The sequence below is a fragment of the Malurus melanocephalus genome, unplaced genomic scaffold (assembly GCF_030028575.1).
Source record: "Malurus melanocephalus ecotype Western Australia unplaced genomic scaffold, MMel_1.1 scaffold_17, whole genome shotgun sequence".
Lineage (NCBI taxonomy): Eukaryota > Metazoa > Chordata > Aves > Passeriformes > Maluridae > Malurus > Malurus melanocephalus.
Window position 1 is genome coordinate 1 of NW_026623249.1, and position 24,477 is coordinate 24,477.

The 24,477-nt window shown below is 39.9% G+C and overlaps 1 protein-coding gene across 1 annotated transcript; it reads right to left on the reverse strand.

Moving 5' to 3' along the window:
• Window positions 1-2,496: 2,496 nt before the first annotated feature.
• EEA1 (early endosome antigen 1) lies at window positions 2,497-23,925 on the reverse strand. Its single transcript, XM_057386693.1, has 4 exons — window positions 23,775-23,925; window positions 15,916-16,008; window positions 13,268-13,390; window positions 2,497-2,990 (listed from the first exon to the last, which is right to left on the reverse strand). The coding sequence occupies exons 1-4, from the start codon at window positions 23,796-23,798 to the stop codon at window positions 2,859-2,861; spliced, it is 372 nt and encodes a 123-aa protein (XP_057242676.1). The 5' UTR covers window positions 23,799-23,925; the 3' UTR covers window positions 2,497-2,858.
• Between the last annotated feature and the right edge of the window lie 552 nt (window positions 23,926-24,477).

Here is a 24,477-nt window from a genome sequence, read left to right on the forward strand (position 1 = left end):
AAAAAAAACACCAAAGCAAGCTATTCTTTAGCTAAACTAATGAGGAATAGTTTCAATCTACATTAGTATATTAACCGTTGGTCTGGGGCATTAAGCAGCAAGTGAAACGTGCACTTGAACCAGTGAGCAAGAACTCCGAGATGAACCAATTTCAATGACAAAACAAACCTGGGATACTGGGAGATTTACTTTTTCAAGAGGGAAATTTTGTTATGTATACATTATTCTGCCTGTGTAATACATTCACTGGAGGTTTGTAAACACAACTTTATTGAGGCACGTGAAGCTGTATTCCAAAACTTGTCCATTGGCTGTGGGTGGAGAAGAGGGAGCCGCTTACTCACCAGTATGAGTAGGGAAATGAGCTAATATTCAGATCTAAGATTATAAACAAAATTTCAGGCAGGTGAAACAGTTAACTGTACTGAAGTTGGGCTGGACATATACCAGACCTCCACTACTAAAATATTAAAGATGCTGTGGTCTTCACAATAGATTGAAGGGCTTGATTTAAATAATGCTAGTTTGTAGCAGAGGGGAAAGGGAGAGGAGGAAAAGGAAAAGAGTTTGTAATGTAAGAACCCTTCTATAGTAGTTGCCTTGATAGCCCCAACAAAATTTTGCTTGACAGTTTTTTAAGATCAAACCTAAACTCAGTTTAACTGACTAGTGGAAAATGAGTGGGGGAGAATTAGTGCAAAGGATCACTACAGATATGGCAATTTCACTTTTCTTCCCATCATCCAAATCCTCACTAGATCTCCTTTTCTGCTAGGGCTGTGACAAGTCCTTCTTCCTCTCAGCACATGTGAGCCTACCATCTGGAAAATCCTTAGTGCTTTTTTTTTATGGTCCACTCTGTTTCCCACTTGTAAAGTCAGTGCCACACACTGAGTAGTGATGGCCTTGCTGAATCGCACTGGGGGGAGCTGCATGATTTAATCTTGGAACTAATTCACGGTAGTTTATTGGGGAGCGTGAAGAAGAGGACACTGTGTAATTTATAGTACCTAACTCTTCCTATTGACTAAATACGGAATTTCACCTCTCAATCTTGGTCCTAAGAACTGCACATAAGCTTCACACGTGGAGCAAGTGGAGTGGCTCCCTGTTGCAGGCTGCAATATTTCTTCAATATGGAATTCCAAGTCTTGGAAACACATATTTACATTGAATGAGTTTTCTCAAGCAAGCATGCAAATGAGAAGCATTAAAGAATGCCACAATAATAGGAAAATATAGCTCATGAGTTACACAATAGCTCTCACCAAACTCTCTTCATTCCATCAAAACTCCCTGCCTTGTTCACTTTTTCAATTATGTGAGCAAAAACAAAACCACTTGTCCTTATAATGTTGTGAGCCAGGGAAAAATAAACATTTATTTCACCAGCCAACATCTGGTTGACACTGGAAACTTGCAGGCATGAAAACAAGCATTTAATGAATTATATAAACAATATATTTATGACCAATAATTCCTCCAATGAATGCTATTATCCTACCAAAGTATCACCTCTGGTCTAAGCTGTATTACTCTAAAAAGGCTTAAATCAGGCAAAGAAGTATTCCTTATTGAATAAATGTGCTCATCAGAGGCCCAATATGATTTCGCTAGTACCCAATCACTTTATCCTGTATAAAGCCCTAATTTTTACTTCTTTTTTTTTGCAGCAGCTGAGAGAGAAGGCAGCTATCAACAAGGAAGGAGTCATCCAAGACCTCTACTAATGCTGGCTCCTATTGGCTTGCCAGCTTTGCACAATACTAGGGAGATACGGATCTGCATTTGGATAACAACTGAAATGTGTTATCTTCCACACTTTTATCTCACCAAAGAGCCACCCTTCTCTTTAGTTAGTTACATAAACACATGTATTTCTTTCAAAGTAATTATTTGTCATTTTGGGTCACATTTCTCCTTATGACAAAACATTTGAACTGCTCACTTCTCAACATCAGCAGAAGCCACAGGGCCATGTGCTATGTACCTCTCTGCTGCTCACTCTGACCCTCTTGTGTACAAAGCAAGGGAGTCTGGGGGAGCATGACAAAACAGCACCATGGACTGTTTTTACAACAGTGCAAAACAAGCACTGAACAGAAAAAGAACTAGCAGGAAGCAAAAGAAAATCTATATACATTTTACACCAAAAAAAAAACCTTCCCAAAGCAACACAGACTACTCAGTTAAAAATTTGTAGGGAAAGCTTCACATAATCAGATCCTGCTACAGCTGCTCTCAAAAACAAAACAACCTGATATGCTTCCTAGGGATTACATAACAATACAGTTTTGACCAAAAAAATTAAATAAACTAGTTAAGATTTCTGAAGATCAGCATGGAGATTTTGAAACACAGAAGGATTATTACTGGCATAGACATAAACTTCTCCGATTTGTAAATAACTAGGTAATAAGGGAAGCCATTTAGGCAACTACTGATACTGTAATGACTCAGTAAGTATCCTAATTAACCAGGGACAAAATCGGGTTTCTCATCTATCTTTAGGGCTGTCCTCACCACTCTCAAATGATGATATTCTCAGCTCTGTGTTGGAAATTACAAGGAACCTGTATTTCTTCTGCCACACTTCTGAAAATCATTCTGGTCTATAATTCGGCATTGTCACTTGAACCAGAAACAGTTGACTTAATATCATCAACACATGTATCTGATTTCCATTTACTGACACATCAGTATCAGTTGTAAGTTTCAAGCTCCCTTTTAATTCTGATTGGAAATGGGGCATCAACATTAAAATACTTGACTACATAAATTCAAATTCATAAAAGCTACAGTGTAACTAGAAGCAGCTCAACACTGGCACAAAAGCACATGCACAAATGAGTACTGTTTCACCTTTCTGGTGACAGATGACCTTCCCCTCTGTGAGTTGAATCAATGCCAGAATTATGCACTGCTTCATAGTGCTTGAACAGCTCCTCTGCTGATCCATGAGACTTCATACAGAGAGGACAAATAAAGCCCTATTACAAAAAGGAAAAACAAACAAACAGAAAAATAATATGAGACACACTTTTTAATCTTGTTTTTATATATAACTGCAGATTTTGTTTGCACATTTAAGAAGTAGTAAATGCACTTTTGAAGATTCATACTAATTATTTCATGTTCTGATTACAGTTTTTGCAATTAAAAAGTTAGAAAATGCTGACAATAGTCATATTCCATTATTCAGTGAGGTTTTTTCCCCAACAGCATTACACACTAGCAACAAAATTTTATTAGCAAAATAAAAAGGACTACTCTGCTATTTCTTCTCCCCCAATAAAACAATTTTTCATACAACTTTTCATAAAATCACATTCTTAATCCAAACAGAAGGGAGCATCTGGAGTCTGGTCTTTAAAAAGGAGATATAAAGACATACTCTAAAGCACAATTATTCATAAACTGATTACCTCCATATTGAAACTACTGATTTCAATATGGGCCAGACAACTAAGAATCACTTTACCTTTCATTTAATTAATTGGTAAATGTCATTCAGATAAATACTACATCAAGAAAATCCGATTCCTACAGCCTTAGGAATCAGAAATCATCCATTTTCTTTCCAGCATATATGCTACAATCTTACGGAGTAGAAATTTAGCAGATCAATTTGTTCTACCCATTAGCCCACAAATGAAAAGCGTAAGCATTATGTAGCTTTCAGGTACCCCTAAACATTTGTGGAGTGTCCATGCTGCCACTTGTCAGAAGTACCATCCACCTTATTTTTCACAATTTATTACATCCAGTGTTGACTGCTGGCCTTTATACTGCTTCCTCAATCACGGATTATAGCTCCAACTCTGAGTCCAATTCCCATCTACACTTCAGCCCATAAAGCAACACAGTAGCAACACTGAGACATTTCAGAGCAAATGCCAAAAACCCAGTCTTGCATTAAAGGGTCCCTGTAATTCCAAACTGCAAAAGGAACCTCCCGTAATTGGGGTGCCTGTTTTAATTTTTTAAGGCCCCCTGTTCCTTTGATTCATTTCAAATACGCACTTTTACCTTTATATGTTATCCTTAGCTTTCTTATGCCTCTATAAATTGTAGTGTACTCCAATACTAAACCAAGGCTCTCCAGTATCCAAGACACAGTACTCTTTTAAGTGGGATTAACACCCTTCACCTAGCACAGGCTTCCATACAATTTGTGAAGGACACATGAAGTGTTTTGACACTTCTCTCCTGCTCTTAACTTTGCATTTGGATGTTAACAGACAAGCCAGAACACTTTAAATATTAGCACAAAGTGAATATACAGAATGTGTAAGCTGATAACCACAAGAGCACTCATTCATTAACTTGGCATTCATGCATTTTGCTTCACTAGTCACTTACATTCCAAAAACCTAATATTAAAACTGTTTTAACCCAGAAAAACCACCATGTTCAGCTACTCAAATGTAGCCAGAGCTCTGAACAGAGCCTTCATAATTTCTATTATTTAGTGTTTCAGAAATTAATTACCAAATACAGTTGCTTGTCAAGTGCACCAAATATTATAAGGAAGACTAATTTTGTCACAACTACATTAAACAAAACAGTGTACTCCTTCCTAAGCAGGAAACCAGCATTTAACCTTAAGAACTATTTATTTGCACAGTCGATCTGCAGGGTTTCACTTCAGATTAAACCATTAACTACTATATAAGTATACATGCCAAAATAGATCCAGAAAATTTGTTCAGCTACTAGGTTCCCAGTAACGTCTATCTGATACAATTAGCATATGATGCCAGAGTCACTCTGCAATACAGAGGGAGTTTCCTGGCACACAGCAAGTGGCAATGAACCACAGGGGGTCACAAAGTACAAGATTGGGGTTTTTTCCTAGCAGGTCTTGCAGAAAGCAGTCAGTTTCATATAGTGCAACAACATCCTTTTGGGATGAAACTCTACAAAGCAGTTCTCAGTCTTGTGTTTAGTTTCCCAGTGATGGGAAGGTCTGCTCTTCATAGAGAAAAGCATATGCTCCTCATTGTCCCAGTAGGCACATCTATAAAGAATGAGTGTAGAAACTTGCTCCAGCCTCTTCTTCCTCTTGCCCGTTATCTCTTTTCATTTAAACAGCAAAAGCTGTTTCTTTGCTTGGGGTGTTTGTTTGGGTTTTTTGGTGCTTTTGTTGTGCTTATACTCTGGGGATTATTTTGTGGAAAGAGAAGCCCTGGAGAAGAGGAAAGAATAGATTACATGTGCAATTAGTCCAGGGGGATGGCAATCATTCATCTCAATTACTGGGGAAAGCCTGCCTTTCCAAGAAGGCAGGGAGGCAGATTTGAAGGCAAGGTCCACAAGGACAAGGGGTCAGAGGCAGAGCACAGCAGCTGAGTCAAGGGAATGTGGCACAGTTGTGAGCCTGCAGGATGGGTGGGAGCTCTGGGGAGACAGGAGTGCTGTCATTGGCAGAGGAGGAAGCATGGACAAAACCTCCTCCTCTTCTTCAGGTACAAACTGCCTTCCTCTCACACAGGCAGGGATAAAGAGTGCATCRTACACCAGAACCAGGCTCTCTGCAGCACAGATGATAGCTGGCCTGAGTTTTGTGGGACCTGGACTCAGGTCAGGTTCGAGTCAGCTCTCACATGCACCCTTAATCTAACGCAGCTTTTTCTAGAGGTCTGACATAAGAGCTCTAACAGAGCAAGGTGTCACCCTTCTGCAACAAGGTTCCCTCATCAGGCAAAATGTCATCTTTCCTGTACAGAGTGGGCAGGAACACCGGCTCCTACAGATGCAGGCACTACCACTCACACATCAGAGCCTTAAACTGCACAAACCCAGGAACCAGCTGTATCTCACAGACTGATAATATTCAGCATCGACTCTGATGTCAGCAGCACYAATTCAGTTCTCTTTAAAATAAGAAAACCAGAATCATCAGGATCTTCCAGGCACCAGGCAGTAAAGGCAGGAGTGTATAGGTTTCCTGGATCTGTAACTATCAGCCCCGGGTGAACAATCTTGTTTGGGAAATTGGGTTAGTGGATCACTAATTTTATCTCTTAAAAAATTTTTAAACTAAATACAGCCAAATAAAAAATATCTCTCACTGTGATCTTGAGATACTTTGTAAATATGTGCAGAAGTATATCTTACTGTTCTAAAGACAAACATGTAAGAAGAGGGGAAGAAACCTGATGGTCTGAGATGCTTAAATTTAGTAAACATTTCTGTCAGTTTGCAGGAATTTATATCAGGTCCAACATATTCGTCATCGGGACCATGCCTGTCCTGGACAACGACAAGATTGCGTAGCTGCAACCAAGAGACGTACTACTGGTCATCACAGCTTGGGGGAAGAGCTGAGGCATCCTTACCAACAAGGTAAGACTCCTTTACAGAAGAAGCAAGTATGAGAACAAAGTATCTTGAATTTTGGTCCATTTCCTTTTAACAGGTACTTAGGGATTATTGTGCATAAAGAACAGCCACGAAAAAGTGAAAAGTATTTCATATTCTTCATTTAATAAAAGCCAAGATATCACTTACAGCCCCCTTCAGCACTTCACCATAACTCATGAYTCTCGAGCTGATGTTTCTAGTTGCGCTTTATCTTTCACTTTACACAGGGAGAAAAGAGCCTAGAAGAAGTTAAATTATGATTACTTGGGAGTTGTTTTTATAAAGCATCTTCTCACCAGGAAATGAGAATTTATTGAATTCAAAGATTTTTGCAGATGCCTGTCAATTCACAGAAAACAAAAATAAAAACATAATAACTACATGCACTAGTTTATATCAGGAAAGAGTTCTTGAGGTCACAGAATTTCTGAAGCAATACAAATAAAGAACAGTAAAAAAAAAAAAGGGTATTCAAACCAAACCCTAATATACATGCACAAAGAAACAACTAGGAGACAGCATACAACTTAGAGCTCAAAATAATCCCTGGCCAAACAGCCAAGGCATTCCAATGAGAATTACTGAGATACTCAATTTCAAATCCCAGTTTTCCAGTACTAATGGTAATGTTCCTCTTTCAGGTGAACGCCCATGAGCCATGCCAAGCATCAAGCACCACCAAAGCACCATGCTGTTTGCAGTGGGACAGGCCTTCCTCAGTGCAAAGACTCCAAAATATATCAGTTTCACTCACAGCAGAACAGAAAAAAAACTTGCTACGCACAAGTTTTGTAGAAAAGCATCTGATGTCAGCTTGAGTTATAATGCCAAACTTCACCAAAGATCTCAGACTCCATGAAAGCACCAGAAGCTTTTTTACCTGCCTTTCTCAAGACAGACTTACAAATAAGCCCAAAGAACAGAAAACTACTTTTCCCCTCTAATAGTTGAGATTCACAGTCAGGCTTGATAAAGTTAAGCTTTGCAGTATTCTATCTCCTTAAAGCCATTCAAGGTACATTATTTCTTTCTGGTAACATTAATATTTGTATGAATCATTAAGATGCATGTTTCCTGGGAAACATGCCAGGATGCTAAAAGCAACACTGGAAGGAAACATTCACTACAAAAACTAGAGTGGGGTTTGGGATTTTTTTGTACCAAAATAATTTACAGAGCTATTAATTGTTGGAAGAACTTCGGCCTACAATACTGAAACACAATACTCAGCAAAAGCAGGGGTTCAGACCCACAGGCAGACAAGTGCACAACCAGACCAACTGCACTCCTCACACTATTTTAAAATGTTACAAAAAAAATGATTGTGTAGGACTGAATGGATTCTGGGTTTCTGTCTTCTCCTTATGTAACTCTGTAGGACTAGGGGTGATAGGGCTGGCCATGAAAAGAAGTATTTTTAAAAATTTCAGCCTTTTTAAAACATTGTCTTACTTTTAATTTTTTTTTTCATCCGCTGAAGGCTCCCAACCGAGGTTTAAAAAAACCCACATTTACATGTAGATGTCTATTTCCCAATCACTACCAATACACAATTAATGGAGTAAGAAACCAGTCATCTGACTTAACAAATGTGTATACCTTAGGTATAGTCAGTAGAACAGCTCCCAGAGCTCCATCATCACTAACTGGAGTCTGAGACACCTATACATAGATGCATTGTTCATCTGCCAAATGCTCTTCTTCCCCCCTGAGCTTTAATGAAATGGTCTTTTAAAGCTAGTATGAAATCCTGTCTTAATTAGTTAAGGAGTGAGAGCATAGCTTACTTTACTCAAAGTTCCTTTTTCACAAATTAAAACTGGAGTTCTCTGGCAGAAAGATGACACCTCTTGAAGAACAGTCCCATGGGCAAAGTATTTTTACAGGATGGAATTCAGATGTGCTCAGGTCATTGGAATCCAAGAAATAAGGCACCTTATTTAAGTTTTAAAGTCATAGCTACAGCAACTCAGCTTCCTTAGTACCTTCTAGCAATATGTGATGATAGTGCAGTCAATCCCATTTTAATACTGCATAGAATTGAGTAAGTGGTCCCATTTAGGATGCTATGATTGCTGCTGATCTACAGCTGTGTGTGGTAGAGAACCATATAGCAGCACAAATAGCATGCACAGAGTTTGATTTACTAATGCAAACAGAGCTTCTGCAACATCTTGTATTTTTATTCCAGAACTTACATAATGAGTCAAGCTTAGAGAACCATGGAACTCCACTGCTTCACTGTTTTCCATTCTTTAAGAACTGTGGTAAACAAACAAAAGAAACCACCCCCCAAAAAAAAAACACCAACCCACACTCAAAAAAAACAAACCCACAGAATTATTTCAGGATAATTGACACTTTTACCCTATTGAAAAAATTCATTACTATTCTGCCATATATATGCTATAGGACAGCTTAGCCKAAACCAAAAACCACTAYGCACTTTAACATGCTTGGCATTCACATGACTAGCCTTTAAGTTTAAATAGACTTGAATATCTAAGTTTCACCATTGACCTTGAAGAAATACCAGGCCAGCACCCCCAGGTAGAACCTATTTCCAGTGAGCTGCATGAACAAAAAGCCAAGGGCTTTTGTGATTCAAGCCCAGGACTCAAACACATTCTGGCCATGACCTATGTTTGTTTGCCCATCTCTCAGAATCCAGACTTACATTAGTAACTCTCACACAGCTGTACTGGCACAGTAAGCTGTATGCTGTGAATAAAATCCAACATGTTTTAAAGACTGCAAGTAAGCTCACCATTCATGGGTTTTTTTCCACTGCAGGTGAACCTCCACAATTTTCCTCAGTACAAGATACACATCTTGATCAGCACTTGAAGGCATACATTTTGATTTAAGAAAATCATGAAGTATTTTAAGTTAAAGAATAAATAAATTATGTTACTCCCTTTATATACTGCTAACAGGAAAAATACAGTTGACATTTTTTCATGTCTTTCACCAGAAAAAGCCTTTTCCTCTGTCTTTACATAACAATAAGATGACAGTGGCTTTCTCAGATAACATCTCTATTTAATCATTAGAAAAGCAGGTAAAAAGGTCATGTTGTGTATAATTAAAACCTGCAGTCCAGTTCAGTTTCTTCAAGTATTTAAATTTTTGGACAAAGAGAAGAAAGGTGTATTTATACAGTATTWTACACCATACTGCAGAATTGATGTCTTTCTGGAAAACAAGCTAGATTCTTCCTGACAGGAATAGAACCAGTACAATTCTCTTATGTTTTTATTGCTATTGATGAGTAAGACTACAATTGTGTCACAACCTACAAGACTACAATTTTGTCATGAATTAGAAATTCTAATCTGGTGAGATCTCTATTCCTTAAAGAAAAGCCATATTACATGGCCAAGTCAAACCAAATCAGTATCTCTAATGCTTCCTTCTCTTAATATTGTTTGGATGTTGCAGGAAGTTAATGTACTAATGTAGCCCAATTCATGATTTTTGTTCTTGTGCAAAGCAGGCAAGTACTGTTGAGGTCAAAACAGGCACCACAAACTAATTTGAGAAGCAACTGAAACAGTATAAAATATCAGCACTGACATGATGTTCTGTGCAGTAACAGTCTGCAACATTCCAAGATGATGCATAAAAACAGAAGATTCAATCAACTGCATCTACAACAAGAGACAAGTCAGAAAAAAAAAACATTAAGAAATTAGGTCTTTTTAAAGACTAACATAAAACCCCAATGTGCAACATTTTTGCACAACTACTATGCCAATTTACACTCTTCACAATTCTGCTATGAAAAGCCTATTCAGAAAACATCAAGGTCATATCTTGCTTGTATTAGCCGGGAAACACATTCTTACTAAACATCTGGGAAACTACCCAAAAGAACTGCTTGAAAATTGTCTTAGATTTAGCCCAATGGTAAATAACACAAGAGATATTAACAGCCACTATATTCCAAATGCTGCAGRGGTACCATACAGTGGTTCTTTTGGATGCCTCAGATGAAAACTGGACAGGAAGTCTCAAGCTATGCCTCTATACTGACTCACTGTTTAGATGTTCAGAATGTCCAATGGAGACTGTCAGGAAATGCTGCACACAGTTTAGAATGTTTCCTTTCCGAAAAAAAAAAAAAAAAAAAAAAGAAACCAGAAGCTGCCACACAGCTTTTGTTAGTGACACCACTGTATCCATGGAAGTTGGGAAACAATGTTTGGGAACTTGGTGATGCATATGACTTTCATACAGCATTTGTTTCATTAAGTTGGCTATACATGGATGCATATTTGCCAGCATTTTGGTGATTATTTCTGCAGCTGAATAAGCCAATGTACTTGAAAGTACGGCTTCATCAATACTTGGGGGAAAGGGCTACACTGACATTTTCACCAGTTATTGTATGTTTCAACTCCCAGTTTGAAAAGGAGATAGCTGCATAGATAGCTRTTCAAGAAGACAGCCATAAATCAGGCTGTAGGCAAATGGCAAGAAACCTTTCCCAAAACAGAACACTGCAGGTATGAATGCCTTTGCCTGAAAAACAAGACCAATTCTCACTGCATTAAGGATAAAGAGGAAGGAAGGGCAAGGAGAACAGCGGGGCAAAGACCTGACTTGCTAAAAGTTTCATCAGCTGATAAGGTGCATCATGGAAGAAGTGTTAGCAAAGAAACTATAGGCAAAATCTAAATCAAGGCACAACGACTTTTGTTAACCAAGTAACAATTTTTCAGTTTTCACGAAGTGTAACCGAACATCAGCTTTGAAATACATCCTATCTCCTTGTTTAAGAATTCACTAGCAAAAAACCTGTTTCCACCAAAAGGTATTTGAACTTTTCCCAGTACTATTCACAAGCAATAACTYTAAACACCAGTTTAAGAAAGACAAGGCAAGCAATGTTTGCTATGCCTATGTTTGCTAAATAAGATGACACTGACAACATTATGTCAGTGTTACAATGCTGTCCCAGAAATGGCAAAGATTGAACAAGGTAAAAACCTGGCTGTGCTGCTGTTGTAAACAATGTATTTGCTWCAAATGTAAACCATTATTTTTCATCAGCGAACAATCAGCTTCTCAGCAGTCAAGCATTTTAAACTTTTCATACTAGTATTGATCATCACTACTAACAGAATTCGCCACTTTTTCAGTACCTCCAAGTATTCTGATATAATAGAAGATCAAACTGGAAAAGAAYGCCACACATATATTTGCTTTCTTTGTTTCTCACCTTTTACAGATATTTACTGAACCACAGTACAAAGAAATACAGCTTTAGCAACATGAAACAGCAACAGCTAGAATTTGTATTTCAAGTGCCACACTCAATATACAGTTTATCAAGTTAAAAAGTTGGAACCAGCTCTTGATAAGTGAAAAGTACTGACCAAGGAACTGACAGTGGAGAAACAAAGTCAAAGTGRGCAAAAACCTTGCAGTCAGCTCCACAAAATACACCAAGTACAACCAACATAAATAAAACAGTAACTTCCTCAGATAATCAAACCACCTTGCATGGCTCCATCCCACAATCTACTGACACCATCCATCAGGAATGCCACAGCTTATTCAAGTACAGAACTTGCATTGTGACCAGATAATAAAGAAAATAAAAAGCTGACTTGACCATAACAGAGCACTACTGAAACCTCTGCCTCAACAAGAGGCAGTGGAGTCCATCAAAAGCCATACTCAAGTTGTCCTGGCTCTGAGGAGGTGCCACATCACTCCAAGGAACAGCACAGGTCAGTCTTACCATAGATCCTACTCACTTCAATAGGTGAAACTTCATGCTTGAAATGACATCTCAAGTCATCTCTAGAATAATCAATGTATTGATTGCTTTCATCATCTTTGAGAATAACATCCAACAATTTGAAGTCTTCCCTTCAAAAATACAGTGCAAACACACATAAGGAAGGAAGGAAGAAAGCACTACCTAGCAAATGCATATAACAACACAATAAAATCACACCACATGCACAGCCTAGAATAAATACTTAGATTTCAAAATTCAACRAAAGTAACATTGGCAGAAAGAATGGAAAACTCCTTCTCTATATAAACTTATTTAGTGCACAGCAAGCTGTCTACCCCCAGAAGTCAAATCTAATCTCTCAAGGTTTGAAGCAAAATGAATCAGATAGCCTTGTGCAGCTGGAGGCTGTTAACTTACAGAATCTAAATTCTTCTAGTTCTGGTGCATAAAACCACACACTTGGTTATAACTGTGTGGTTTCACACTGCACAACTGGAAGAATTTAGAAAYGCACTACAATTTACATCTACAACTGAAACAATTGCATTTTCTTGGGAACATAAAAAAGTCCAGCAACATTATATATTTAAAATTTATTTTACCAAGTATTTTTATAATGTTGCTGCAATACATAAGCCTTAAACACGTTCAAAAAAAAAAGCTTCGGGGTTTTWTATTTTCCTATCCACCATGTACTTTTACCCAAAGTACTTAGCTTGCACTAGAAATTCACTTTAAAAAAAAGTTCACCTATAAGAGATCAAAACACTTATTTTCACAAAGGATGTACCTGATCCAACAACATGTTTATCATAATACTGAGTCTGATGTGAAGCAAAGCAAATAAGGAAACAGTCTTGTTTATAAGAAAGTCATGCAAAAAGCTGTTTAATACCAGTGACTGCAAGTCTTCCAATACTGCAAATGTTTCCTGTGAAAGACAACTGCAAACTAGAAAACTAGACATAAATTAATTCTTCTGCTGAATGTATACTTTGGAATCATGCATATGAGAYCAAACTGTGTTTAAGCAAGGAATCAAAATAAACAATTAAAAACAATGACAACCACCCACACCACAAGAAAATATGTAGTTCATTTAAAGCAGCCCATTAGCAATGCTATTTAAACAAAATAAGTAAGACCCACACTAATAGCTGAGAGGTCACGAAGTTCCCGTCTTCCTTCCATCCCAGTGTGCTCACTCTGGTAATGTTCAGACAGATCAGTGGGAGCTACACACACTTTCATACATAGTGGACAGATGAAGCCCTGTGAAATGTATATTTGTTTTTAAGAAACTAACAGAGACAAAAAAATGCAGATCTGGAATCAAAAAAGTTCGAATTCTTAGGCTGAAAGCTCTCTACAATCACCAAAAGCAAAGTCTATTTTCCTTTCGGAGAGATAACTTCTGCAAACCRTACCAATACGATAGATAAAGCAAGAAGGAACAGTTAAGGACATGAAAATAAACAAATCTAAGACATGCCTTAAAAGTATGCTGCATACTACTATGTGTTTTCCAGACACTCTTGGTGCCCTCTTCATGTATCAAAGGAACAAGCTCCGTAACAAATTGTGAATGGAGCATTACCAGGTATCCTATCACATTCATCATGAGGCTTCCCATAAGAGTGTTCAGATGTTTCAGAGASAGGGAACAGTGGTGCAGTGAGATTGCGGAAATGCCTCTATAAATTAATAAGCAAGTTTGCACCAGCAGCAGGAGAAGCTGAGGCAAACCTGTCTAGTTAACGTGGTTACATTACACTAAGGAAAGCATCATCTCATCTGTAGACTCACTGCAAGCATGGAATATTTAACAACCCTGTACTGCAGACAGAGTTGCACTGGGACCTAAGCTACAARGGTAAGATAGACTCAAATGTTTTCTCCTCGGGCAGATTGCTCTGTGAATAAAAGACTTCACTGCAGTCTGTGGGTGACCTGAAGTGCTGACATGGTCACAGACTAGACTTAAGCAAATTTTCACCTCTTCTTGCGCAGTTTGAATTCAGACTTTTCCACTCCTTCTGTTTCATATTACAATTTCAAAAATCAGGATTTATTTTAACCAGGCTTGAGGAGGAAGGAAATATACAGATCTGCACAGATTTCATAATTATTCTCCACTTGAATCTTGCAAATAAATGAATTAGAAACTCTAGCCAAGAAACCGGAGTGAAAACAAGCTAATGGATTTTTGACATCATAATACTGGAATACCAGGTAAGAATATCTCAATGAAATAAAAAGCAAACATTCTGCACAGACCAACTATGGTGCTTCTGAAGAGAATCTCCAGGAGAAACAAGACCTCAGGCCGGCTGTGAGGAAAAAGGAAGGCTAAGATTCAAGTAGTATTCCATGTGAATCTATAAATCCATCATCAGGTTCGGAGCTCAGTTTCAGACAGATTTTGAAATTCTATGCTAAGGATAATACCCAATGCAAGAAATTATTGAATTATGAATAACTAAAAGATGCTTTTTTATGTCATATATGCATATCAAACAAGAGTGACAAGGCAGCCTTTGGTCTGACCCAGTTTCGACTCAGTAGAAAGAATAACCAATGGGGCAATAGTGCAGAAACATCACCAGTCTGAAAGTTCATCCCATGTCAAGAAAATACTGCTCCATCAGTACTGAGGTACCTTATGGCACCCACAAGCTATACAGTTAGAGATGTTGCACTCAGGTTAACAGAACTGTACAATTTTAGCAAAACTTTAGAAAGAAGCAATTGTCTCATTGCATATTTTTATGCCTTAATCAGCTACACAAGTAATAATATTTTAGTCTGCAATTTAAGAATATTTATTTGTTTCAGGGATGGTTAAATAAGCACACAAAACAGATCTGGATTCAAAAATGTGTGACATGTAGAACATGCAGCAAAATACTAAGGAATGAYTGATTACATTGACTGGATCAAGGCTTCAAGAAGGAAGACATAAGCAGATGCATAAAGAGGATTTTAAAAACCAGTGAAAGCTTCTCTTATCTTTTATCATATCACACACAGGAGTATTTGAATCAGCAAAYACTTTATTCAGTGTAAGAAACAGCACTTTCCTCCCTTTAATGCTGTAATAGGGGTAATTAACCTATTAGGTTAGGTAATTAACCTAAGGGGTATTTGTATGTTAAACTAAAAACATTTTCAAGATAGGTAATCAGGCTACATTAGCACAAACAAGCTTCAGCAGCCAGTGAAATCAGATTGCATTTTTCTGAGTTAATGTCTGGCACGCTGTAAATACAAAAACATTGCAATATGGAATTGCAACAATAATAACAATTCTGCTGATTAGGTATGGCATACAGCACATGAAAAACTGATAGGATTTATACTCCAACACCAAACAAAACCCAGTATCTTTGATATTTCACAGGAAGAGGTTTCCAGTACACTTTATAGCTTAGCAGAAGCAAGGTGAAAATGGTGTAAAAGAATGATAAAATGTCAAGCCTTATTTTTTGCAGCTCTCATGAAATATCAACAAGGAGTCTTAAGCTTACATCTCATTACTTTTAATGTTAATAATTCATCTCTAGAACTATAGGAAGGATTGCTTGTGACCACTTGGCTAGGCAAGCYTAATTAATAGCTACATATAAACACGGCCTAGTTTCCCTTTTTTAATTAACAAAGAATTTTTAGACTATTACATTTGCAAGTATTCATTTAGAAGAGTTTATTTAGGAAGGGCATCAAAAGTTCCTCCCAACAGCCTCATGGATCAGAGAAACATCATCCAAGGTTTCAGACAGCAGTCCCATTCACAGTACCTCAGAGGAGCCTTCATTATTCACATCCACAACATTTCCAGGTGCGGCAGATGAATCCGAATCTGAACTCTGAGACCCACCTCTACCTGGAGTCTGAAATAGATGGGGAAGAGAAAAATGAGACTCTAGGTTTTAATATTTAATAAATATTTAATAAAGCACGGCACACATCCTATAGAAAGGCCTCTCTTCTACTTGTTGGAATACAGAGGTATTCTCCCCCCACAAGAATAATGAACAAGCTGACARGCAATTACACAACTTTTAGCACAACACTTCTTTGTTGTGCTTGAACAAAAGCTTGGATAAAGCTTTCATCCAAGACTCTCCATACATAAAAAAAATAAGCAGATAACAGAAGCAAGGCCAGGATTTTAAACTACCTCCTTTCATGGATGCTCAACACAAAACAAAAACTTTGGCTGAACTCTGCCCTTGTACCACTCTCAAAATTAGGTCACTATATCCACAGGAAAACAGTAGAAATTACAATCTAAAAAGTTTCAGAACTGGTAAACTAGTATTACCATACTTCCTTGATAACAAGCCTTTAAATATATGAAAGACAGAAAACTAAAGTTTGAGGTCCTTGCTGATTCAAAAAGCACACAAACAGGTACACTGCCTTGATTTGGGAAAAAATAAAAATAACAATCAAGCCTGTGGTAAAGTTAAAACATGTTAATCAGTAAGACAACCTATAAAGATATACTCCTATGAATATGATGAAAATCGAAACAACAGTATTAATTTGAAACTACAAACTTAGATAAAATAAGCAAATAAACTCTAACTACTACATGATTCAAAATCTGGTAGGTGGATTGTATCTTATAATCCTTACTTAACTATAACTTTGATTTAAATTTGATTTAACATTTCTTACTCATCTCCAGAATATCACAGCTTGACTGATGACAGAAGAGTTAGCATTCTCAAAGCAAACATAATTAAAAAATTATCTCAATATGTATATGCAATCCTAGTTTCAGTAACGAACAAAAAGTTCATTATCTAATACCAGTATGACAATTTCAAATGGGATAAAGTAATGCTACTGCTGTATTTTAGCCATCTGGAAATACTTGTAATGTTATAAAGGATTTTATCATTTAATACAGGAGTATAAAGAATTTAAATATATATATCGAAATCTATGGAGAGAGGGACAGAGTTTTACTTTCTTCATCTTGGTGCSTCCAAAACCTTATTTGGAGAAGAATTTTCTTGCTCAAATATATCCTTTTTTTGAAGACAAATCAGTAATATGACCTCTTATAAGATATCTGCAGCACACAATTTCCCATTCTTTGAAAATTAAGTACCTTTTCCCGCTTTGTTTTAAAATGAATGTTCTATTTTCAACTTTCATAGATAAAAAAAAGATAACAAAGATAACAACCTTTTATTATTAATCAAATTTAAAAAATATGTCATTAAAAGGTTAAGTTTACTGATTAAGGGCTTAATTCCCAGTGCAATACATTTTAGTTTTGTAAAAGCTCTAAAGACTGGCTAAAGGGAATCGAGAAGGAGTGAAGCACCAAGCTTTGAGGGCTGGTGACAGTAAGAGAAGACAACCATCTCTCCTCATTCCAGCTTTCTCTGAGGTCATCAGTGAAGTGATCACTACACTAGTTTTCCTACTCCACATATTTTTCCTGTTAGCTKTACTGTATTTCTAAAGAAAATACAAACAGTTTCCTTCTAGCACAGCATACAAAATCAACAGGCAAGCTGATGCAAGCTCTGCAAGTTAGTAATAGGAGAGGCAAAAAGGGGGTAAGCAGAGATAAGATACACATGCAAAACATGTCGAAGTGAAGGCGTTGGTACTTCTTCCCAGAGTCACTAATACAGACAGCAGACAAGCTCCATCCCAGCATGGACCACAGGTGCCAAGTTTTCACAGGACTTCAAACTGGGAGGACCAACTGATACACTGAAGGACAGTGCAGAGGGATTTAGAAAGAGGCCAAGGGGAACCCTATGCAATKCAATAGGGACAAACGCAGAGTCCTGTGCCAGGGAAGGAAAACTGGCAGTAACAGAGTATCTCTGCTGAAAAGGACCAAAACCTCATGTCAGCCAGCAAGCCAAACAGAACCCTGCAATGTGCCCTGCCTCCAGAAACAGCTGTCAGAAGCCTGGATTGTGTTAACAAGGAGCCCAGCCAACAGATCAAGGGAAGCAATCATTCCCCACTGGCCAGCACACAGTGGACCACATCAAGATACTGCTCTCCCAGTCCAGGGAGAACACTGATAACCAGTGTGAGTTTAGCAAAATGTCACCACTATATCTGGGGATGAAGCACCTGCCCTGTGGGAGAAGCTGAGGGAAAAGGGCTGGCTCAGCCTGGAAGTAGAGACAGCTTTGGGAGGGTCAAACAGCAGCCACACCACCCATGAAGAGCCCATCAAAAAGAGGAAGCCAAGCTGGTCTAAGCAGCACACAGTAGGAGGACCTGAAATGAGAGATTCCTACTAGATGTAAAGAGGAGCTTTTCTAGAGTGAGGCCAGGTCTGAGCTGACATCCAAGCTGGTCCTGTTAACAGCAGGAGCTTAGACTAGGGGGCTCCTGAGCTCCTTCCTGCCCCAATTGTTCTGTAGCCTAAGAAGTGCTGCCCACAGAAACACACATCCTGCAGGAAAGCTTTGAAATACAAGTTAAGTAATTCCATTAATGAACATGTGCATCRTGTTCCACTGACAATCAGAAGAACAATATCTAAAACAAACAGTAAGACGTAGCCAGGTTTCCCAGGAAGACAGATACGTTAGAATACTGCATCTAATGTATCAGTAGCACTAAGATGATCCAACTGTCTCTTTAGACAGGCAGCATCTGCCTGCACTTCTGCAATACCTGAGCCACATATTTTCAGCACACCTAATGAATCATTTTGTCCCAAACCCAAGAACCTTCTGCAACAATTAACAAAATATTTTCTTCACCTCATATCACAAATTATTATACAACACTACTATACATTGTTAATTGTCCATCCCATTTCAACCCAGAGTTGACTCCATTTTGCAATGAGATTTTCATACTAAGTTCTGCTAGCTCTAGCACCACAAATCTGAGATTATTACAGGATGCAAGCTCTCCTGTTACTACTCTACTGTACACTGTTACTACTCAATGGTTGATTGAAGTATTTGCTTCAGACATGTTATAATCACAGTAATAAGCAATGGATGGCATCTTATTGCATGCATTGTATGACAGAAACTATTACACAGTACCCGGTAAAATCCTTTTAACCTTTCAGAAAACKTGTGCTCTTGAAAAGAGAAAGCATGCTAGATTTAGAAAGCTTAATACAAATGGTGACATTTTCTGGTGAGTGCCATGTGCAGGAAAGAAGGGTGGGAAGGGAAGAGGTCATTGAGTAATTTTCAAGTTATAGTCCATAGTATCCATTTGCAAAATATACAGAGTAGCAAGAAAAATTGAATATAAAATTGGAAGACTGTTATTCAAGCCAAGATCAAATGCAATTATTTTATCTTAAAAGGTTGTAGGGTAATTTAAATATCCTTCACCATCCAAATATAGAATGGGGGATTTGGAATATCCTTTTTWTAGTTGATCACTGCATCACCAAATCAGTTCACACAAACATCTCATGTACCACAGTGGTATCACATTCCATTTACCAAAAAAAATCACAACAAATTGAACAATTTGGATTTTGTGATCTAAGAAAAGACTTAGAATGGCATTCTTTGTTTTCAAATGGCCTATACAGGCAAGCAAATGAATGACTTACTAAGCCCAGAGGGAAGAAAATATTCCACACAGGCTTCTATGTATGCACAACTTCAAAATTAACATTTGACACCTGAAGGCACACCTGGAGTTGAAAGACTGATATAAAGTTAGTCTTYGATCCAACACACTTCTCTCCTAGTTGTCAGCTATATTTGTTTACTTTGCAGAGAAGCACATGTTTCTACTGCTAGCCGTAGAGTTGTAGAAGTAATATGCTAACCTTCATAATGCCATTCTCTGTGTTTTCTCGAAACTGCAAGCTAACATAAAGAAACATCATTAACAACAAAAAGGATGGCAACGATTGCAGCTTGCTTTCTGAAAAGGAATAGAAAATTATATCATGAATGAGTTGAATTAGTGCTTTAAAGCGACGGAGWATAAATATGGATCATTACCATGTCGTTTTTGCACAGTCATTTGTCTATAGCTACATTCCTTTCCGTTAGAATACTCTTTTCAGCAATTTTAAATTCAGAATAAATTAAAAACTTTGAAAAAAAAATACGTAAAGCCTTGAGAAAAAGTGAACAAATACAGATTTAAGTTTTTCCAGCACAGATTTAAATACCACATAAGGGTACTACAACAACCATAAAAAGGTCCTGAAGCAACAAAGATGATACAAAAATGAGAAGGTAAGAAGACCAAAGCCCTTGTTGCYAAAGAACTCACAGTGCTAGAAACAGGGTATTTTGCCATACAGAACAGCAACACCATTTACTTTTAAAGCAGTGACATTACTTTATTACTCTGCAAAATGAAATTACTCCTGACTTCAGAGAGCATAAAACTTTCCTCCCACATCATGCCATAAGTTTCACACAAGCAGACTTTGTGCCCCGGAAGAGAAACACATGCTCCCTTTGACTCCTGAGGAGAGYGTAGAAGCACAGCTGCAGTTCAGCATCTATCCAAGCAAATATGCTATCTAGCRAGTCCTGCAATTATAAATGCAAAAAGAAAATTTTAGGTCAGGCATGAGATGCAATGCTCTCAGACACATAAATATCTGTGCCTGAGCTGATTGTAAAAGGAGTCTGTACTACCTTAGCCACAGAAATGCCTGCAAAGCCCTGTTCTCCCCTAGACACCAAGATCTGAAGACCAAAAACTTAAGCGTTAGTTAGAAACAGGAAGCAATAGAAGAGCACAGAGAGCAACAGAGAGCACCCAAACTCAGCACAGTTACCAATAGTTGTAGACATCCAGTTAAAGACAAATAATGAAGACAAAAACTAACGTAAATAGCAATCACACTTTTACTAGAAACCATGAGCAATGGGAAGAAGGCTCAGAAAGAGGTCAAAGTAATCAGTTTCCTATCAGCTGAGAATAAATGCCTCCTTCTTGCAAGTACAAGAAGTGAGCTCTGCTTTAACAGGCCAGAGGCAACTGCCACTGTCCTGCCTGTAGATTAACAGCAGAGAGATGACACAATGCCCACAAAGGGCATTCAGAGTTGAACACAATAAAGAAAAGACTTCTCTCCAAGGAATCCACTGMCAAAAATCAAACTATTTGAGCAGGAAATCTGTGTCTCAGACATTCCACATAGAAGCCTTTTGGGAAAGGTTACCTTTTTCTAGATCAGCATGATGAACAATGCATGAAACCCAGAAGCAGCAACAATATATGAAAGAGGGRTTGGCTTTATAGGGCAAACATACAAAACAGATCCCTGAGATGTCATGTTGAAAACACAATAGAAACATCTTKTAGGGAAAGGACCTAAAATTAGGAGCCAGTTGAAGCCAGTTGCATGGAAATACTAACCTCAAAAACTAATTGAGTAATGTTCAGTATATAATACTTTCTACTTTGAAAATATGTCAAAGTCACTGTGAAGATGCTTTTAAAAACAGAAATTACAACTGTGGAAGAAATAAAAAGGTGAGCAAGGTAGAGAAATACTAGAAAAAAGAAACATGTTTCAAAACTTCAGGAATCAGAATTTATTAAATACAAAACTAAAACGATATTTGTAGCTGTTGTCTTCTTCCTTTGCAACTTGTCAGTTAGCTGAGTTACAAAAAAAAGKAATGTAATAAATAATTCCCTTTTTAAAAAACATACTTTCATAACTGAAGTTATATTACAATTGATGACTATCTCTCCGGCTAGAAAGAGTGGCATCACCTATAATCATATAATGAACCAAACTGATATGCAAGAAACTGTTTCAGTGACAGGAAGGCAGGGKTTTTTTGCCAGCTATACAAATGATGCACAATAAAAGGGTCAAGAAGAGGTTCATTACCCTTAAAATTAGTGCATGAAACACATGAAAGATGTTAATAATTATGTTCTTTATGAAAATATCTGACATAAACCTAAGGTCCATTTTTAATACCAAAGAACAGCAGAAGCATTTTTCCGTTTGCCAACCAGACTACAAATCAAAATGGTAGGTATGTATGTATGAGGTTGTACATGCAATCACTACTTTTATAAAATGCATAAAGCCCCTCTTAATGGGAGGTGGATTTTTAAAAGCAAAGTTATTTTCAGCAAGTGAAAGAATAACACCTTTAAAAATCTTGGCGTTTATTTAAGTTTCAGGCAGGAAGAAGTCTGTTTCACCTTTCTTGACAATTAGCTCTCGTGTTATCCTGTAATTTTCAGGAGCAACTGGAGAATAGYTATTTGTTCAATCATTTTAGAAAAGATGTCTGTTTCTCACACAGGAATATTTGCACTGACTTCAGATTTTTATAAGACATGTTTAGCTGAATTCATACTTAGGGGCAAATACCCTTTGGCACTGTATCAAGCTTCTGCCTCTCTCATAACTTTCTTTGATGGCCTGGTATTTCTCTGAACCAATAAACACCCAGTTAACTGCTGCCAATATTTAATTAGGTCCGTACTAAGTTTCCCTGCTTGTTAGCAGAGCTTCCCATTAAACTTCAGGAAGGAAGTTCTTCCTTGTTAACACGAAGCTCCTAACAGACCAAGATCTTCACCTGCTCAGGGTCTATGATCGAAAAACAATCTGAAATATGCTTTACACTGAAAAAGCTGGTGGCATGCTTACTTTATTCTCCTATTAGCGCTCATTCTTGTAGCAATGCTTCCTTGCATGGCAGATAAGGAAAGCACGCTAGCGTTTCCATTAAAACACATTTTCGCAGAAGTGTTAGGTAGACAGAACGCTTTGCAAGCAGCACCAGATCAAACGGGGAGAGCAGCTCGTTTCCCCGCTATCCGTGAGCGCCTCCTGCGTGACCCCGACACCGCTCTCTTGAGCTACGGGGTCGGGAGCGCCGYCTGCCCACCGCCGGCGTGACTCAACTCTTTCCGGTGCATCCCCCCGCCGAGCGCCCGCCCGGAGCCGGGACCACGCCGGCACCTGCCCTGCGCCAGCGCCTCCCTCGCAGCTCCCACCCGAGCCGCAGGCAAACTGCAAGGCGACCAGCACCGGCGTGGGGATCCGGGCAAGCGAGAAAGGTTTCATAAACGGGTGTCACAACTTGGCTTTCCAAGCCAGGCAGAGCTGCCGGAAAAGCCGGTTCCTAAAACACGGGAGGCAGCCAGACGGTGGGTGCCGGGCTGGCTCTCGGCGTTACGAGCCAGCTGCCTGCCAGCCCCTGAGGAAACCACCGCCGGTCCCTGCGGCGGCTCTCCCCAGGCCGGGCTTCCCTTGAGCTTGCCCTATGTGCGGGCGGCCGCAGTAGCGGCGATGGGCGCAGGCGGCGGGCGGAGACGCCGCCGCGCTGCGGGAAGCAGCCACGCCGGCCAGGGCCGCCCCTCGCCCCTCCGACAGGCCCGGCCGCGGGAAGCTGCCCGCCGCCAGCACCTCCGCCCATCCCGGGGGACGACACCGCCTTCAGGCGGGACGGTAGGCCCGGCTCGTCCCGTCGAGGCTCGGGCCGACCCCCGGCGAGGGGTCGAGAGTGGATAAACTCATGGCCTCCGGGGCCGCCACGGCCCTACTCCTACCATGCGCCGCAGGACGGGCAGGGCCGGTGGCTCCGGCTCCGCCGCGGGGAGAGCAGCTTCGAGCCCGGCCGGCACCAGGAAGCGGCACCGGCACGGCACGCCGCCCTTGCCGTTGGGGTGGGTCTCGCTGCCTTACCCGCTGCAGAATCCGCCTGAACATGGTAGTAGAGCGGGGATGCCGCTGGGCGGCTGCGGCCAGGGCAGAAGGGAAGCAGCGGGGCCCCGCGCAGCGCCGCCCCCGCCCCGCAGACGCCCGGTGCGGCCCGCTCGCCCCGTGACAGCCGCCGCGACCGGGGAGGCGGGGCAGCGGCCGCGCTCCGCCCCGGGGAGGGGCGGGCCCCGCGGGGACGGGGCTGTGGGCACCGCCCGGCCGCAGGCAGCYGGGGAAAGGGAAAATGAAGTGGAGGTGCGGGGCGCGCCGGGTCGGCGGAGGCTGCCCCCGGGACGGGATTGGGGTCTGCATCCCGATCGCCTCCACGGGGGCCCGGGCCGGGCTCCTTCCCGCCGCACCGGGCCCAGCGCTGCAGCGCTCGGTGTGTCGCTGCGCTGCGCCCGAGGGCGAACTGGCTGCTGAGGGCAGGGCGGCSAAGAGCGGAGGGCGGCGGTGTCTCTGCCTCCGGCCCTCGGCCGTTCACCCCTCAGGGGCTGCCCCAGGCTCCCGACAGGTGCCGGCCCCTTGCTGCTGTCATCAATTGGTGTCGGCCGGCAGAAGGAAGAGGACTCTAGTTTGAGCTCGCTGGAGGAGGCAAAGTGCAAACGCAGCGCCSTGTTACTTTATTACTCGTGCGGCATTGAAAGTGCTGAGAAATACGCGTTCACTGAAGACTGTTGAAGCAATT